This window comes from Triturus cristatus, chromosome 8 (assembly GCF_964204655.1).
Source record: "Triturus cristatus chromosome 8, aTriCri1.1, whole genome shotgun sequence".
Classification (NCBI taxonomy): Eukaryota; Metazoa; Chordata; class Amphibia; order Caudata; family Salamandridae; genus Triturus; species Triturus cristatus.
This window is the reverse complement of record NC_140591.1, coordinates 758,329,851-758,349,447: the sequence shown is the minus strand read 5'-3', so window position 1 is coordinate 758,349,447 and position 19,597 is coordinate 758,329,851. Positions and strand designations below refer to the sequence as shown.

The 19,597-nt window shown below is 45.1% G+C and overlaps 1 protein-coding gene across 2 annotated transcripts in view; it reads left to right on the top strand.

Annotated features, from left to right (window-relative positions):
- Window positions 1-19,597, top strand: part of CLCN4 (Cl-/H+ antiporter 4) — a 256,887-nt gene that overhangs the window by 110,023 nt on the left and 127,267 nt on the right. For both annotated transcript variants that reach the window (XM_085622190.1, XM_085622191.1), the window contains exon 4: window positions 9,850-9,949. In XM_085622190.1, the coding sequence (XP_085478316.1) occupies window positions 9,850-9,949 (100 nt within the window). The remainder of the gene's footprint in view (window positions 1-9,849; window positions 9,950-19,597) is intronic.

Genomic DNA, 19,597 nt, shown 5'->3' with positions numbered 1-19,597 from the left:
CATGATGTCAGGATGTGTCCCAAATGTGGTATGCTTCTAAAGAAAGGGGCCCTCTCAATCCGAGGATTTCCTGATCTTCACTTAGTTAGATGGTCCAGGCCCGTAAAATACACTTCAGCCAGTGGCTGAAGTCTGTTGGGTTGTTGGGATTTTATAAATTAATAAATAAAGACATTTTATACTTCACTACTTGATGCTTTGGACTTTATGACCTGCGCACCCCCGCCATTTAAGAAATTTCTGTTTGATCTGGAACACAGCAGTGTCATTCATCGGCTGGCGGTGGGGTTGTGCTTGTGCAGACTACGTATAAATTGGAATTAGCCTGAGGTGCAGGACTTGAAGGTCCGCCGTTGTGCTTTTTTTAAAAACCTGATGTTCTATTTCACCTCATGAAGAATCACAGACACCCTTCGCCTGGTATTGGATGTTGAAAGCCACCTGCACAAAACCAGCCTGGTCTTGCAAAATCAAAAGTGCCATCAGAGGAAGCAGTGTAAGGGCCACAACATTGTGCAGTCTGAGTTCACCAAAGATAAAGGCCTATGTGAGCTACAGAAGCCCTCTATTTTAAGTGGCATATGCAGTAAGATTGTTAAGCCTTTCTGGTTGTGACCTGCAGCCTACCCCTCTGGATCACCTCCAAAGACATGGTCATCAAGTGGTGAATCTGTAATGTTCTATGTTTTGGCCATTGGTTTCTTTTATAGACACATACTTTTAAACCACTATTAGAACTTAAATGTTGGCCTTCAGTATTTCAGTATATATGTACATATTATGTTACATTTGAATTTATAAGAAGTCATCCAATGGTTGCCAGCTGTGAGAACGAAAAGGGCAGCTTTGATACAAACAATTCTTGTCAAATAAAACATAATCTTATTACTAGAAAAGGTATTTGCAACAAAGATGTGTATGCTGTACAGCCTGATGAAAAATATCCCTTTTGTTATATGCTTGGGAAGAAATTAGTACTTCTGTACTGATGGCCAACACTGTTTTCTTAGCTGACTTAAAATGATCACGCGGAGCAGAGGAGCAGCGCGAGCCGTGGGAGAACATCGCAGGAGAGCATCGCAGAAAATACCAGTCTAAAGACGTGAGGAATAAAGAGGGCTGCAGCCGAGCTGAGCCGCGGGAGCCAAGGGTGCTGGCAGCTGTGGGAAAACACTCTGCCCTGTCAATCTTCCATTACCACTACCCAACGCTTGTTGGAGGTGGAGTTCCGTGTTTGGTGCCAGGCGGACAGCGGACGGTGGAGGAGCCGTCCCCCGGGAGCTACAAGCTTTCAGCGGTGACCCGGGGTTCCTTTTCAGCTGTTACTGATCTCTCCTGTGTGGTCCCAGAGGACTACACCATCTAGCCTTTCTCACGCCTGGGGGACACAGCTGAAGCCAATTTTGGCAGCGCTCAAAGAACCAGCGCAGACTCCCCCAACGCGGGACGTGCGCACCGACGAAGCCCAGAGGAGGCTGGGCTGGGCCACGGTATTGACATTTTTCACCTTTATACGTGAAAATTGACTTCTGAATTCTAAGTCCTTGCGCATGCTATTGTGTTTAAATTATAAACAGGCATACGGTCGTCATCAAGGATTTAGATAGTGCTGCTGAGGGCTATTAGGATGAGTAAACGAAAGTCGCTAACGGGGCATGGGGTTGTTGGGACTTTAGATGCATTTTTAACGAGGGCGTAATCAGCCCTGATACACGAAATTGCCTTAACAGAGAGAAGGCTATCATTAGAGCCCCTACCCATTTTGTCCCAGCCGCAAAATGCCCCTTTTGTCCATTCAAGCAGCGATATGGAGACTGTCATAACTTCCCCACCTGATACAGGCGTTTCTGTAGTTATGCCTCCTGTGGGTGGGTTGGACATACAGGAGCAATGTGCGACAACCAGTAAACCGACTGTCATCACACGGAGGCAGAAAGCCATTATTAGCCAGGGTAAAGGGTTTACCCCATCAGCCAAAAAGAGGAAGTGGCAGGGCAGTAGCACCAATAAGCCTGTACATCCCAGAAATAAACCCATAGTATTTGTGCGCAAAAATAGGGAAAGTGAGCCAAATGGAGAACCCTCCCCAGCTGATATTTTACCAACTAGGTGGGCTATGGAAATAGATTACGTGGGCTTTTGGGATAAACTAGAGGACACCGTATCAATCCTTTTAAGGCCACTGATAACCACTCTATCCTCCATAGAGGAAAGGCTAGCAAGTCTGGAAAGGACTGTTCAAAGCCCCACAGCCACTTTGCAAACTATAGCTCAAAATAGAGCTGAGGTTGAAATAACTTGTACTACATGTACGAGAGGGTCCCTACATTAAATGCCATTCAGGGGAATTCTAATACTGGAACATCGTTTGATTCGCTCGCATATAAACCATCAATTACAGCTAATCAGACGGTGGGATCCAAATTACCCAGTGACACTTCCCTAGCACGCCATCAGCGCCACTCCTTCCCCTCCCCTTGGAGACAGAATGGGAGTAGAAAGGAGGACACTGATGACCGTTCATCGAGACAGGCAGTACTAGATGGGACAAGTTACAAACCTGGTACTGGGGGGGTGACCCCTCATAGGATAGTTTCCTCTAATCTGGCCAGGGTTATTTCGCTTGAACCTAGACAGTTACATCTCCCCCTAGAAGCCACTCCTTATACACTGGTGCTGACCAATGTTGCTACACTTCCTCGTGGAGAGCTTGAGCATTGGTCAACCTTAAAAAACAAAGCATGACACTTCCTGACCATGAAGACAGGTCTAACCAATATATTGTTCTCGGAGTTTAAAATGGTGTGCCAAATACCGTGGGTTGGAAGTTCAAGCAAGTCTTTGCCTGGAGATTGTGTTGTGCTTTCTTTTAGGTCCCCAAGTCTGGTGAAGAATATACTGGACAGGCTGGGCCAGTGGCCGGTTGGAAGCAGGGGGATAAGTGTAGTCATCCTAGGCTTCTTTTATCGACCCCCTAGAACACCACAGTACCCTCTAGAGGAAGGAAATGCTATGGGCTTCACACAGCATAGATATGGTGTCTCAGTTCATAACCCCTTTGACCCTCTTGACTCTTTGGAGGAGGTTGACTGACTGGCTTCTCCAATTTTTAGGGATGGAAGGCCGGGAGAGGGAAGTACTAAGAGCCCCACAACCAGGCCAATGGTCATGGGAGTTCCTCTAAGGGAATTGACTAGAGGGGTCGTCCCGTTGACATGTAAAAAGGTTTGTGGGGGGAGGGGAGAAGGTGCTGAGTGTTCAATCTCTGTACTGGAACAACCTGTGTGCACCACAGGCCTGCCTGAGCCATTTAGTATGGACTCCATCACTGTTGCAAAGCAAATTCCAGCTTGCTCCCATTCCTCGGCGGTTGCCCTCACTTGCTCCTTTATCTCATGGAACATCTCAGGGCTACGTTCAAAGTTACAGAACCCAGTCTGGTGCGATTTTATCAGGAATATCGACATTGTATGAATGCAGGAAACCTGGGCAATAGGACCACTTCATATTAACGGCTTTAAGACCTTTCACACTCAGGCAGTGAAGGGTTTGGGGGGGGGAAGACCAAAGGGTGGTATCTGTACATACATTTCTAACGGGTTGCTTTTAAACAAAATTGCTTTCCATGCGGGTGACTATTTTTATCATATGATTGTACTGCCACTAAGTGCATCCCACTGTATAATATTGATTAATTTTTATAATAATGCCCCCTCTGAGCAACTTGGAGTAGTGGTAAAAAATGTAAGCGAAAAATTGAGGGCCATATGTAATGGAATCACTAAAGATACAATTATTATTTTGATGGGGGATTTTAACTGTGCCTTGTGTAATAATGCAGATCATCGAATGTGTGGTTTGCCAAACGATGAAGAATATAGTGCCCATTTTTGCCACACAAGAGTGGGGGACGCATTCAATGAGCTTATTTTTTCCTTGGATTTAGGTTATGCCAATGAGTTGCTGGTCATCCCAGTTCCCATGTCACACACTTTTAACGGGAGAGGGTTAACAACTACTATAGACTTTATTTTAGCCTCACGCTCGCACGCACTGATGGTCCTCTCTTTTACCGTGGGGAATAATGGACTGAGCGACCACTTCCCCCTTTTTTTTACTGGTCAGGTTACCCATCTTGTGACCCAATAATTTTAACTAGACTACAAAAGTATTAGAAAACATCGAACTGGACAAAACAAATGGATACACCTTAAGGTGGGCGAAAGTAGATCCAGACACCCTAACTAAAAATGTGATTATGAATTGTAAGTCCGCAATCGACACTTGCTTAAATAATTTAGCGCCAGATGGTAACATTGTGCACTCCTTTTATGAAATTTCATAGGAGGTTAAGAACTTGCTAGCTGTTCAGCATCGTAAGATTAAGAAAAAATCACGGGTGGTTCGACAAGAAATGCACCAAAGCTTATTCTAAGATGAAAAAAGAATTGCATAAGCAGCCCAGATCGTTACTTAGAGTCAGACAGGCTAAATTGGAATATAGAGGGGCGGTCCTAGAGAGGAAGCGTACTCTACGTAATGAAGCATGGGACTCTCTCCATAGTGCGGCGCAACTGAAGGATAGTGCCGCATTTTGGAAAGTCCTGAGGGCCCCTTTTCTATCTTTTAATGATGGCCCATCCGTAGAAATAGCTATTTCTGAAGAAACTTGAATTACCCACTTTTCTGGGTTGTATAGCATCCAAGGAAGCCAGGGATTGACACGGGCTGACACCACCAGTGATATTTATGACCGGGTCGATCATAAAATTACCCTGGAAGAAGTGAGTAGGGCCCTGGCCCTTAGTTTGGGAGGTAAGGCACCGGGTCCTGACGGGGTACCAGTTGATTTGTTTAAATTTAACGTGCCTTTTTGGGGCCCCCAGTGACCCAAGTTATTAATGCCAGCATCAAGTCTACTTTCCCCAAGACCTGGGTGGAGTCCACCATCATTCCTATTTTTAAAAAGGGGGACCGCCATGACCCGGGGTGCTACAGACCCATTTCCCTGTTGGACTCTATGGTGAAAGTGGCCGGGCGGGTTATATTAGAGTGCCTGCAAGATTGGGCTGAGGACAGACAGATTTTATCTGACCTACAGTATGGCTTTTGCGCCGGACTAGGCACAACAGAACAGAGTCTGAACTTAGCCATTCTGGTGGGCAAATATACTAGAGCCAAACAGGGTAGCCTGTTCTTGGCTTTTGTGGACCTCACTGCGGCCTTTGATTCTGTAAAACATGAAAGGCTGTGAGAGGTCCTTGAGGCAACAGGGGTTGACCCCCATATAATTTTTTTTTAAGACGCTTGTACAGTGGAGCTGTTGCAAGTGTGCGGTACGGTCTGGGTGGGGGAGTGCTTTAAGGCTTTTCCTATTAGGAGAGGGGTCAGACAAGGTTGTGTTCTGGCCCCCTTCCTCGCTTTTGGGACCTTATAAGTATTTAGTTATGCAACTGTTGCATGGCTAAACACTTATAAGGTCCCAAAGGCTAGACCTATTGGCTATGCCAATGCTTGTTAACCTTTACATTAATGGACTAGGTGAAGCACTAGTATCGAAGGGCAAAGATTTCCCCCAAGTTGGAGGCCGTCCCATACTGCCAATCCTGTATGCGGATGATGCTGTGCTAATGGCTCGCACCCAAAACGGCCTCCAGAGGGTCTTGGATAGTTTTAGCGAGTTTATGATGGACCTTGGTCTTAATATAAACATCTCAAAGACCTTTGTTATGAGATGTAGGCAAGGGACCCAGAGGGCACGTGAAATAATTGTTGCTGGGAAGAAGTTAGTTTCAACTAAAACATTTTCCTACCTTGGTATTTTATTTAATCATAAAGACACATGGGCTCAAACCATTTCTGCCCAAAAATTGGCATTTAGCAGAGCAACTTCAGCTTTAGTAACCTTTGCTAAAAAGCTAGGAAGAAAACCACCCCCAGAACTCCTGAAAATATACAAGGCCACGTGTATTACAATGGCATCTTATGGGGCAGGGGTGTGGGGCTTCGCAAACACTGTCCCACTACAAATTGTAGAAAATTATTTTTTAAGGTACATTCTCTCAGCACCCCCGAGTACATCCTCCTATGTTTGCCATGAGGAGTTGGGGCTCCCATATATCGCTGATCTTATAAAACTAGAGCCAATACTTCTGTGGCACAGAGTTTGGTGTAAAGATCAGACAAAGTTAAATAGAGAGATCCTGCAAGATAGCTTGAATCTGGAAGGGGCACTAATGATTCCCTGGATCAAGTTCGTACCCGATTTTATGAACGATTTGGGACATCCAGAGTTTTTCTCTGATCCAACCACTTTACTGGCAATTCCAATTAAGACCTTGAGAAAAGAGGGTCTCCAATTTCTGGAATCCAGCAGAATGGCAGGGGAAGTTTCCAAAATCAGCGTGAGGCAACATCAGTTGCTAATCACAGCCGCGGGATTGGAGCCGTACCTAATCTTTGTACCAGGGTCATTTGATAGATTTCTTTTAACAAGATTTAGAATGGGTAACGTTCACAGATTATTGCCTTGCCCGAAAATGAATGATTGGTCCCAGGTATTGCCTTTATGTCCGTATGATAACACCTGCAAACAATCCACAATTCACCTGGTCCTGTTTTTGAAATGTTATATTGACACAACGAAAATTTGGATAATTCCATTTTTAAGAAACTCAGGTTTAAAACAGTGTCGCCCAGCCCTGATTTTACTCCAGCTACTGGAAAACGAGCACACAGCATGGAGAGTAGCTATGTTTTTAAAGAAGGCGTTTTATCTTAGGAAACGTACCACAATCACTGAGTCGTAACTTGTGCATGTCTCCCAGTGGGTGCGGGATTATATAATAGGAAATTAATTGGAATTATAGATACCTTGTTTTCTGTACTCATTGAGAAGAGTTTTAAAATTTTCTGTTATTTCTTTTTGTAAAATTAACGTGAAATGTAATTGATTTGATGTGCTTTTATGACTGCTTTAAAAAACAGCCGAATAAAGCTTATTTGATTTGATTTGAAATGGCTGAGGAATTTAAAAAAGGGGACATAGGGCTCAGAAAATGATAATAATGGAACTGAAAAACGAAACATTAAAGTTTGTTAAACAATTGTAGTTGTCTCTTTTCCTCCATGTCTCGCATCCTCCTCTTTACTTTTTGTATACATGTCTTTACTCCTATCCCTTTTCCCCCTGCAACTACACTCTGCCACTCATCCACACTTGACCTCACTCTTCTCCCCAATCTTCACTATGTACCTACAACCTCACCCCTCCCTTATCTTTCCCTAATCCATTTCCTCATCATCTCCTTTCTTCCTCTTCTCTTCATCCTCTGTCAATCACTGCAGACTACTCTTCGAGCATCACGTCTATTGCCTCTTTTCTGGCACTTCCGACCGAATGAACCACCACCTTTAAGAACACACTGTATCCTTCTGTACCAGACATAACAAACAGGCATTTATGCTGCTCCTTCTCTATCTTCTCCCATCCACCTCCTGCCTACAAAACACAAGTCTCTTGTTTTCAAGCCTTCACTTCATCTTCTTTCCCTATTGTGGGAAATAAATACCTTCCGCACCTTCTAATTACTATTGTCACTCTTCCCTGAATAACTAACCCAATCTCACTGCCTCTCCTGACTCCCTAATCCTGTTAACCCCCTTTCAACATCTTGGAGCAGGAATGGGTACTTTAACCCTAACCTGTCTAACACCTCTACACCCACTACCGCCTTTTTTCTTCAAATGTCCCTCTTCCCACTAATGTCTGCTCTTCCTCCTGCCCCATATCCTTTCATCAACTTCATGGTCAATACAGGATCAAAGAAGAGTACTTTTTAAAACATCTATGATGTGATCTTGGATTCTAAGGTGGATCTGTTGTTTAGGAGAATAGAGACGTCCACTACAGATAAGTCCACTACATATCAGTGCCCCCAAAATAATACTGGGCCAAATCATCCAATGGAAAGAAGCGGAGGACTAGCAGTATCTTTAAGGACTCCAAAGTGAGCAAAGGTTTCAAGACATTATCATAAACAAATCTGAATCGCTCATACTGAGCTGCTCACATTCACCTACTTTTTCTTGGTGTTTTTGCTCACTTCGTGGAACTGGTAAAGGAAATTGGCCCTGTCTGAAGCTTGCCATGCTCACACCTTCCAGGTTGTCCTGCTCCCAGAAATTGCCACAACCCAAATGAGCTCTCATCACCAGCTCTCTAGCCTATGACACCTACCCCTTTGAACTTACGAAGAAGAACCTTAACCCACCAGGCCAAGCCAACTGTCAACCAATCTCCAATTTCCCAAAACAGTGTGACAATGCTGCCTTCTGTCTAATCAGCAGCCTTCTAACTGAAATGTTTTACATTCAGACTATCAAATAGGGTTCCACCCCAAGAGAAGCATCCAATATTCCTCCATTTCCATCTCTACAGTGTACGGAAGTGGATTTGTCACACTTGTACTACTGGACCAGTCAACTTCCACACACTCTTAGACTTGAGGACCTGTTGTCAAAAGAAATATCTTATACTACATCTCTTAGCTGTCTTACAGATCAAACATAATTCTGCTACTTCTGTTTACATTCATTACCTCCTTTCATCACAACTCCTATTGTAATCAATCTTTTGACCCCCACCACTTCAAAAGTTATCAAAGTTCACTACCATACCTCATCAAGTTCTTTAGCCTAACCTCCTACAACTACAGTGATGGCACTCAGGTCATCCTGTATCTGTAAAACCTGAAGACCTAGATACTTTAGGACTGTACTACTGTCTCTGAGCCAGAGAACAGTTGATGCTCAAATGTATATATTCAAATACTGGGCAGCTCAGAAGTCTGGATCATACACCTGTAGAAACCAATCTATAGCTGATGGCTTTTAACACACATGTAGCTTTCTATGATTCCCCTTTTCTCATCTCCACTTGACTCTACTTCACTTCATGCATAATCACAGCTAAATATTAACACAAATACGATGACAGCACCCTCTGCCAATCACCCATTACATGGGAACACTACCCACATAAGTCACACTGCAGTCTCGTGTCCTCAGAACCAAACATATGAATGCCTTTAGAATTAGGCTACTTATTTGCAACTCCTTTTCGGTGCAATAACAAAAAACTTGATAAAAGCACAACTGGGCTTCATGCACTCCACTGTATCACCTCCCATGTAGGCCACACTACAAATCAATCTCCTTCTATCCAAGCACTTCCTAGAGAATAGTATGCTACACCGCAACATGGATATGAAGGGCTATATGAATGTGACTACAATACAATACATATTGTACAATTATTGCTTGACCAGCTTATGCTGTCAAGCAGATTTGTTTATCCCACCAACAGCAGCCTTCTTTTGTGATATAAAAGGAGAGACCTTTCAGGGTTGATATCTAGAAGGCTTCAAAATGGTTCAACGACCTCTATTACTTTATATGTATTTTTTTAAAGTGACATATAATTGATTAAATGATGCCAGGGAAGTGACAGGAGTTGCAAAGCTTTAGAAACACGTAATCCACTGTCCTGCGAAAAATTGTATTAATTGGATTAAAACAGGTGGTAAACGCATTTATAATATTGGTAGGTGTATTAATATGACCACATTCCAAAACTTCCATGGCTGGTCTACTGCATGTATGGGAATGAGAGTGGATGGGAAGAAGTATGATTCTTCAGAGAAAACAGTAAGTTAATTGTGAGGAAAACCCCGCATTATATGCCACATCTCACTGTTCCTCAGTGCAAACATAATATATATACATTGAGGGTGTTCAGATCTTTTTTTCTTTCTACATAGTCAGTCAGCATATTATTCTTTTTTTCAGATCACCAACAAAAGTAAAGAATCCCTATGGGAGTTTATCAAGGGTTTGCTGGATGCATGGTCAGGATGGGTTGTGATGCTTCTCATTGGACTCCTGGCAGGTATAGTATGAACACCATAGGAGGAAAGGGGTTGTAGTGTTTTTTAACTGATCCCCTGTTGTACAAAGAGATACAAATACTTGTGTACAAAGAGCTAGCAATACTATTAGTTTCTGAGTTGGTGTAAATATGAAAATACTTTGACACAGAATACATTCTAAAGTTATGTTTTCTATCTAGATTCTCTGTGACCACATAGCTTGTGTTAGCAAAGCTCAATATGCTTGTCCCCATTTTGTTCTTTAAGGTGAAAAGCACAGTTATCAGTTCAGTTGATTAAATTGTCTTCATAAAACTACTAGTTTTGTGTGCTGTTAATTTTTGGTGTAGGTGATCAGCATAATACATCTATTGGTCCTGCTGCAAATAATGAGCATTCAAAGACAATTATTTTATCAAAACGGTTTATATTGTGATGTTCCCATATCTCCCGCCCTCCTGACAAATATTTTCTAGCCCCTACAAACATAGTACCCCGCTCCAGCCTGCCTTTCCTCACCCTCTGATGGGCACAATGGCACCATTAAGTTGAATCACTGATACTGACCATAGACGATCCTGTGGATGAGCTTGAGTCAAACAGGACCGGAACAGCCATTCCTATTCTAAACTGATGTTTAATGTAGGTGGGTTTGTGACTCTATCCCTAGGAAGTGCAGTGAATTGTTCCATTGCATAAAAGTACCAAACCTTATTCTACCATGTTTGTGTTGAGGGTGAAGACTCAGAGAGCCATTATTGGGCTATTTAACCTAGCAGCTACAAGCAAATGTGTGATAAGCTTCCTCCCACAAATAGTTAATGTAATGAATTTTCCACAATATCTCCCAAAAAAGAGTCAATTGGTCAAATCTGAATTCCAGGCCCTCCACGTTCTTGATTTGTGTAAATTTTGTTTTCCAGAACATCTGAACCATTTCACAGTCCCCCACATATGGGTCATGGTGCCCCTTTCTTTCTGACATCGCCAACATTCTGACAGCAAGCTAAACATTGGATGAAGACAAACTAGGGTCAAATGCCATCACATTAATATTTTATAACTATTTTCTGTATATATCAGAGACTGCATTATTCAAAGCCACAGACGAGTTACGAATCGTCCTAGATAGAGGAGGTACGCAGCCCTTATTCTTCTTGACTTATCAGCGGCTTTCGATACGGTGGGCCATTCCACTTCGATCCTCCGCCTTAAATATCTCGCCATTATTGACAAGGCATTTGCTCTGCTACTGTCCTTCCTGACGGGCAGAGAACATTCAGTGATGCTGGACAACCATACATTCAAGCCATTTTCACTTCCTCGTGCGGTCCCACAGAGGGCCTCACTCAGCCCCTTACTTTTCAACATCTATGTAACAGAATTAGCATCCCTTATTAGATCTTTTGGCCTCTCGCCCACATCGTATGCCGACGATACGCAAATCATTTTGTCTACTTCCAACAATGTCAATGACACTCATCTCCAGCTTCACAACTGTGTGAGAGCTACAGGTAACTGGATGGGCGAACACTGCCTTAAATTGAACTCGGACAAAACAGAGGTCATTCTTTTGGTAATAGACCACAATTCTGGAGCCCTACCTGTTGGCCCACTGAACTAGGAGCCCCACCTTCACCTGTCCAAAAAGTAAAACATCTTGAAGTCCTAATAGACAATAACTTAAATTTTAGCAAGCACATCAACTCAGTCATTTTCTCAAGCTTCAACACCCTCAGAATCATCAGGAAAATCCTTCCGTTTATTCCCCCTTATTCGAGGAAAATCCTCTCCAAATTGGATTACTGTAACATACTATACTTATAAATCCAAAAGCAATATCTGAACAATGAAGCTGCTAGGCTTCTTGATCTTCCAAAATTCCAATCAGTTTATTTAGCCTGCAAAGGACTCCATTGGCTTTCAGTAGGTAATCAAATTAAATTCAAGGCACTTTGTCTTACCTATAAAACTCTCTATGAATCTGGCCCGAACATCTCAGACAATCTCTAGCATGGTATGTGCCCAGCAGGGACTTGCGATCTAAAAGCTCCATGATGGTCACCCGCCCAAGTTTTTAAAAGCCTCAAATGGTGGTTGGGGGGGGATAGCTGCTTTGCTTAAGAGGACTGTAAACTGTGGAATAGCCTATCTATAAACATTAGAGCCGCTCCTACCCTGCTGATTTTTAGAAAGCTGCTGAAAACATGGCTTTTTAACAATTAGTTTCCTTTTAAGCTCCCTGGTCCTTATGCTGATTCAGCGCCAAGACACCCCTGGGTATACGTGCACTTTAAAAATGTATTAACATCACATGGGGGGATGACAATGATGACGGCCGCATCGGACACGTTTTAACTTAGCTCCACGTGAGGCCCATCATTTCGCCTGGAATCCAGTGACACCAGCCCTTTGCTGGCACTATCCCATGCTGCTCACCCCGCGGCGTTCTCCTGTGGGGTCGGGTGAGCCTACTGTCCGTCAGGACGGGCCGAGACTGCCATTGGTTTCAGCTGCAAGTGGTCTGGAAGGCCTCCCCTTGCAAGGGGCGGCGGCCCAGAATAGGGCTGCTCCTGAAGACGACGAAACGATGAGGAGCACTTGAGGGAGAGAGGAGCCCCTGAAAGAGGCCGGAGGGGAACCAAAAGCTGTTGACCTGTTCTCTGAAGAGTAGCAACACCCTGAGGGGCCCGGCGGTGAGGTCCCGGGGAGGACTACAGAGGGCTAATACGTGACAGCGGAGACCTGGGGACCCGAGAGACGGCACTGCTGAGCAGTGCACGGAACGTTGCATAAAGACCGCTTCCTGCAATACCCTCCTGGAGCGGATGTGGCTACTGGAGGGGATGGTGTAGACACCTGAGGTGGAAGCTTTGCTTCAGAGGTCTGGCGAGTGGCTGGGCCTGGGCTCTCTGCGCACCTCTGGACCGCCTGCAACTGCAGAGGAGGCTCGCCATTCGAGGAGGGTGAAATATTAGAGGAGTTTTGTTGGTGCCCGGAAGCAGCCCCTTGGAGATCTGGAGAGAGCTGAGCTGTGGCGCGTGGAGGGTGCCCCCTCACTACGACACAAGAAGCAAGTCCAATGACAACAAAGAGTGCACCACTGCAGATACAAGGCATCAGGGAGTGTTGTACTCGACTAGAGAAACCCTGGAGCGGCGGTGAGTCTATGGGGCTAAACCATTGACATATTGCTCCCTAGGGTGTGCGCAGGAACGAAGACTTGTACAGCGCCCCTCTCAAGTAAATAGGGCACAGAACTGTAAGATCACCCTGCAGTGGAAACCCCCCGGCGAATCTTGGTTTTAATAAGCAACTGTTGAGGACTGTGCACCTGCCCAAATCATGCTCGCACCCAACACCTCCTTGTGAAGTTGAGCCAGTTGGGAGGATATCGAAAGTGCTTAGATCTGCAAACAGTAGACGCTGTTACCTACCACCCCCGCTTTGGCCTAGCCGCCTAACCCAATACTCACTCTGTGCTCAACAGGCGTGGATACCCTGCACAACTCCTTGGGGGGCACGGTGAAGGGGCAGTAGGTCGGAGGCGTTGTTGAATCTGCACAGTGGGGTCTGCTGCACATTGCCGTAACATAGAGAGTCCTTAGCCGTGTTGCTGGAGGTGTGCGCCCCTCAGAGTACCTTTTACTGGCCAGCATACGCCGGATACTACAGCCCTGATGGGGAAGGCACGACTTAAATCAGCAGGGGTCCCGCCTGATGAAGGTGGTCCCCTCAAGATGCAGAGACAGAAAGTGACGAGGTGGCTCAGGTGGGAGGCCCTATAAGTCTCCAACTGGACAAGATACTAGCGGCCATTGAGGATGCGAAAAACACCCTGCAACAAGACATTGGCACAGTCTCGGTGGGCTTAGGCCTCCTTCGTACAGAACACCATAAACTGGCGGACCGAGTCAAAGAAGTAGAGCCTACCATTCTTGATCTTAAACCCGAATGCACCACACTCACAAACCAAATGACCAAACTGCAAAACAGAGTACAGGTTCTTGAACGGAGAGCAGAAAATGCCAAAGGCCGCAATAGGTAGAACAACAGGGTGGTGGGCCTACCAGAGAAAATCGAAAAGGGTGACATGCTAGGCCACCTGGAGGCATGGCTGATCACAGAGGGGGCCAATGGTCTACTTACCCCCTTCTTTGCCCTGAAACAAGCGCACCAGGTGCCAGTGAGGCCTCCAGCCGAACCCTTAGACCGGTTGTGGCCCGGTTATTGCATTACCAGGACAGAGATATGATTTTACGGAATGTGTCCTCGGAAGGTCCCTATGCGATCGAAAATGGGAAGGTTTATGAAAAATGTACCCCGGCACTCTACAGTTACATAGGATATATATTTACGACATTGTTTGATCTTCAAAAAATCTTTTTGGTACCCTTCACAGGTGTAGGACAACAGAAAGAAAGAATTATTATTTGTTGTTAACAGTCATTAAAGGACATAGTATATGCAATTCAAGGTTGTCTAACGGTCAGTTACAGACACAGTACATTTATTTCATGGTTGTTGAAACAAATTAGATTTTCCAATATAGTACTGTTCATCATTTCAATGTTGGTTAAAGGAATCAAGTTTCCCAGTCCAATTGAGGCAGCAATGTTCAGTGATGAAAAGACAACAGCCGACACATGTTTCGTCATGGATGTGTCCTTTTCAAGGCTTTAGATAACATTTTCATTCCTGAATTGCATCAATAGGACTGGAAAACTTGATTCCTTTAACCTGCATTGAAATAATGAATGGTGTGGCGGCTTGGCCCAGCCTCCCTGGAAGATTCATGTTATCGCAACTCTCTAGCAGACTTGGTCTCAGGCTACTTTACCAGAACCAGGGTACTGCAACCACGGGGCTTACGGAGTGGGAGGCTTTCAAGGTGGTGACAAGGGGTTGCTGCATTGGACTGACTTGTGGAGCTCGGAGCTCAGAGAGGGCTCGGCAGGAGCTCCAAACACTTGAAGACAAACTGCAAACATTAGATAGGACGCTGGTTACTTGGGATGGTGTGCTGGAGGAAATCCGAGGGACGTATAATTCCACCCTAGAGACACTGCCTAGTCATGACTACAAACAACATATTACTAAAGTACATGAAGAAGAAGGCAAGGCAGGATGGCTTCTGGCGTACCTTATTAGCCCGGAATCCCGAGGAGCCCCTATCACACATATGAGACAGCAGGATCGCTATTAATAACGAGTTCTATGAATACTATAAACAGCTATATGCTGCCCCTGCGCCATTCGCGGGTGACTTGCAACTGACTTTCCTGGCGACAATACCGCTGACCTCTCTACCAGAGGACAGTTGCAAGGACTGGGGGGACCTATAACAGAGCAGGAGGAAAAAGAAGCGATTAAAGATAGGGCCAGGTGCAAGACACGGTGTCGGTCTTGCATGTCAATAAATCCAAGACGCATTTCTTTCCCATCCCTCCGGGAAGGGCACGGCCACCATGCTTCCCCCCTGATTTGATGTGGTCTCCCGCCTCCTTTTGATACCTGGGGACACAGATCTTCCATCGGTTGGAGGACCTTTGGGAAGCTAATTTGGGGAAAGCCCTTTGCTCCCTGAGGGCCTGTGTTGCCTTTGTAGGTCCCTCAAGCTACCTGTAATGGCTAGGATAGCACTGACTAGAATGGTTATGCTCCCAAGGCTACTTTATTTTTTCGCAAAGCTACCAGTGGGAGTACCATCCACGTGATGTACACATCTAGACGCCATAATAGAGTATCTCTGAACATATTCTGACGTCCCAGAGTTTGAACTATATTTTCTGGCCTTCCAGCTCCAGTGGCTTGCGAGATGGCTTGGCAGGGTCGGTTCGGGGGGCTGGGGTTGATTGGGTTCACCACACGAGCGGAGACCCTACTAGCTGGGCTACTTGACCCACAGATGACTTTCCAAAACCCAGGGGTGCTACTCTTTGCAGCGCTGAAATGTTGGCACAGATGTGTCTCAAAGACAACAGGATCACAGTTATATGCACCTGCACTACCATTGGTTGGCCTCCCCCTTGTTGAGCCTACTTCACACTATACTGATGGACAGATGATGACTTGGACAGATGCAGGACTTGTCACAGTGAGTGACTGCTACCACCAGGGTGCTTTCTTACCACTGGATGACCTGGCAGAACAATATTGCTTGCCGCCGGGACAGTTCCTCACATATGAAGCCCTGATACGAACATTCAGAGACTTGTGGGTGAGGGACCGGGAAGAGCCTGAAACACTTGAGGTCCTGCAGCTACTGGTCACACTGGGACTGACTAGACGCCTGGTTAAATAGTTATACAAATCCCTTGAGATACTGGTACATAGCCCCCTACTGGCCCAACAGGGCAGGTGGGAAAAGATCCTGAAAATGGAGCTGTCATAGCCGGAATGGAGGAGAATCTTAGCCTCCACATGGAAGATCACAAGGAACACAAGATTAAAATATATACAATTCAACTATATACATATAACGTATATGACACCGCATAGGCTCCAGGTGGTGTATGGGGCCGTACCCCGCCCATGCCCCAGATGGGGTGACCTAGACACCTATTTCCTATACGTCGATGACGAATAGCCATGACTTGGAAATCAGCTAGAAGTCCCGGTGTGCAGACCTGGAGTGAGGATGTCACCAGATGGGTGTAAGCTGAGGAAAGGGCATTGACTAGAGAGGAGGCTCGAGGGGTACAGACTCGCCCCATTGCAGACCAATGGACAGAGCTATCGATAACATGGGATCACCCGAAGATTGGTCAGGGGGAGGAGTCAACAGACAGCGATGATCGGTCGGGCGGTGATCAGACCGCCACACCAAGGGCCCGGACAGTGGGGGAGACTTTGGAGTGATTGGGTAATTTCACCTTCATGAGTGCATGGTCTAGACAGGGAGCGGAGATAATAAGTGACTCCCGCGCACCATATACCATGCAGTGGACATTATCCAAATAGTAATGCTCACCTTCGAAGATGTCGGAGGCCCTACCTACCCATGGGCTCCCAGTCCGAGGGCACATGCCCTGGTCGCCTGGGGAACCCCACTCGTGGATGCTGAAAATGTGACGACTTAATACTAGCTGATAGTTTCCTATGTACGCAGCCCTTCTTTTTTCGTTTATTTACGTTCTCTCATACTGTTTAGCTCTGTTTATTGGCATGGTTTCTTATTGTACAAACGGCACTCTAGACTTATCAACACCAAAACCCGTAGCAAAGTTGTGACGCCCACATGTCCCCCCCTCTGTAAGAGCAAGGGGATGCTCTCCCATGGTACTTGTGGTGGTTTAAAGTTTATGTCAACTCGACCTGCTTTTGACCATATTATCGAATGTAAATGCTGACACCGAAAGATGTAGTTTTCTCTTGCTCTTGAATTTGCAAACTGCGGAGGCGACATGTAATATAAAATGCCAATAGAAATATTTACAAAGAAAAACCCATAACATCATGCATATAGAGGATGACATGGCTCATCCCCACATGTGGATCCAGGAAGATTAATCTATTGGTGGCCCTAACTCGCATCCCAAGTAAGGGCATAAGGTGGGTTAAAGTCCACAGGCAAAGTATCTAGTAGCTGATAAAACTAAGTGATACCCTTTCTAGTCACATGTTAATTCAGTAAAACTCCTATGCGGGTAAGATCCCTTGTAGCACCTGTCTTAAGGGGTTCTGACTTTGCGCAATGCATGAGCTGCATCATAGACAGCACTCGAGTTCCATCTAAGTCCAAACGCTGGGCGATCTCTTTCGTCTGTAGAAGTTTACCTTTATTATGGAACCATCTGCAGAACCCTCTATCTACAGGGCCTGGAATAAAATGTGGATCATTTAGTATCGGACTCAGTGGGGAAGGATATGAGGTCTGACACCAGCTGACCAATGTGTCAAAATAACCTGCACAATGAGTCAGAGTAACCTGCACATATTCCAATAAAACATTATAATCTCTGTGTCTTTTTGGCCGCCATGGGAGGATATGGATTGGTTTCATTGCAAATTCCCCCTCAGGTCTTCTTGCTTTTGGGGCCGGAAATTATCTTTTCTTCATATTGGCCCCTTTTCTTGATTTAGCTATGGACATTGCCATATTTTCGCTGGGTGTAAATAGGACTGTGGAATGCAGATGTACCTCAGCCGCCATTACCTGTTATGGTAATCACCCACACCAAGGCAGGTTTCTGCTCAGATTGTGAGCCAAGCCTGTACTTTGAGTTTGGGGGATGCCCACACACGCCTTTCACAAACCAAAGTTGCATACTAAAGTAGCTCCTTTATTTACGCGGCATTGCAAAAACGATTAAGTATAGTGTCCATATCAGCACGCTCCCATCCCATCCAGTTATCCATGCCTGGTCTCGGGCACTAGCCTCATTAAATTGTTGCTGAGTTGTCCAAACGTTGGCAATCACTTCACATTCGGGTCCTGCCCACCACTGTCACTCTGTTTATGGTGCATTTCTGCCACATTTCAGGTCTTTTTGGTCTTAATTAGGCCACTCTGTCTATCTCCTGTGAGCCCCAGAAGCCATTTTATTGTCTTTCTCTCAGGTCCCATGCGAGGAAGCTTCTCCGAATTACAAGAGATTTCAAGCAGATTTTCTTTTAGTCACTTAAGTGCTAAGGAGCAAACGGTATCGTCCTCAGTGCAGCAAGCCCCAATGGTGTGTAGGATAAGGCCATCTTGTCCTTAGCACTCTTGGGATCAAATTGATAGTCGGTTCATGTGCCCTGTGTCCCATTTTCACCAGATTGCTGATTCCATATTTGTCATGTCCTCTAGCAAGGCTTAAAACCCATATTTCCTGGACCTAGTCAGGCACCTCAGAACAGGAGCATCCACTTGAGTCTATGCCTTGGCCTGCTCCAAAATAATGTATATCTTATAACTTGACCCATGTTGACTGGAGGTGGCATTTGAATGCCTGAGCACAATAGTGCTGATTTGTTGTCAAAAGGTTAGGTCTGCATTTCCATAGAAAGAGTGTTTTTTGATTTGCTAATAACTTTGGCTCTGTTTGACGAATCTTCACAAACCTTTAAAAAAGACAACTTTATTAACCTCAGCTCCTTCCTGGAAAGTATTGAGGTGATCAGTCAAGCAGAGGGTGAGAAATAAGAGGGTCCCAAAATGCAATCTCCCCATGCATTTTCATTAGACTTCTTTAGACAAGGCTAAACCGAAAACTGCTGAACTGAATTACACCAGATTTGGCAGGAAGCTAGTTCTTGGTCTGCAGATTGTGCTTTTTGTGATTTAATGTAAATCCGTTCAGTAGTTTTTTGAGAAGTTAAGGGAAAAAATGAATTGTATATCTGGATGGTTGGGTCTCTCAGGAGCACCCGTTTAAAATCAGAGTGTTCCATTGGCCTAGGGAGCGTTATTTCTCTTATGCCATCTTGCCCCCGCGTGACTAAACACTCTGATTGGCTGCCAGCAGCATGAAAAAAATATTGCAGGCAGCCATTACAGGACTTAGTCCCCTGTCCTGCAGTAAAAAATTTTTTTAAAAAAAATAAAAAATAAAAATAAAAAAAAAAAATATATATATATATATACATATATATATAACAACAAAACTGGGAGAAAACAAGACCACCAGGCCGTGGGAGAGGAAGAGGAAGGGGCAGGGGCCAAGGCAGAGGAGGAAGAGGAA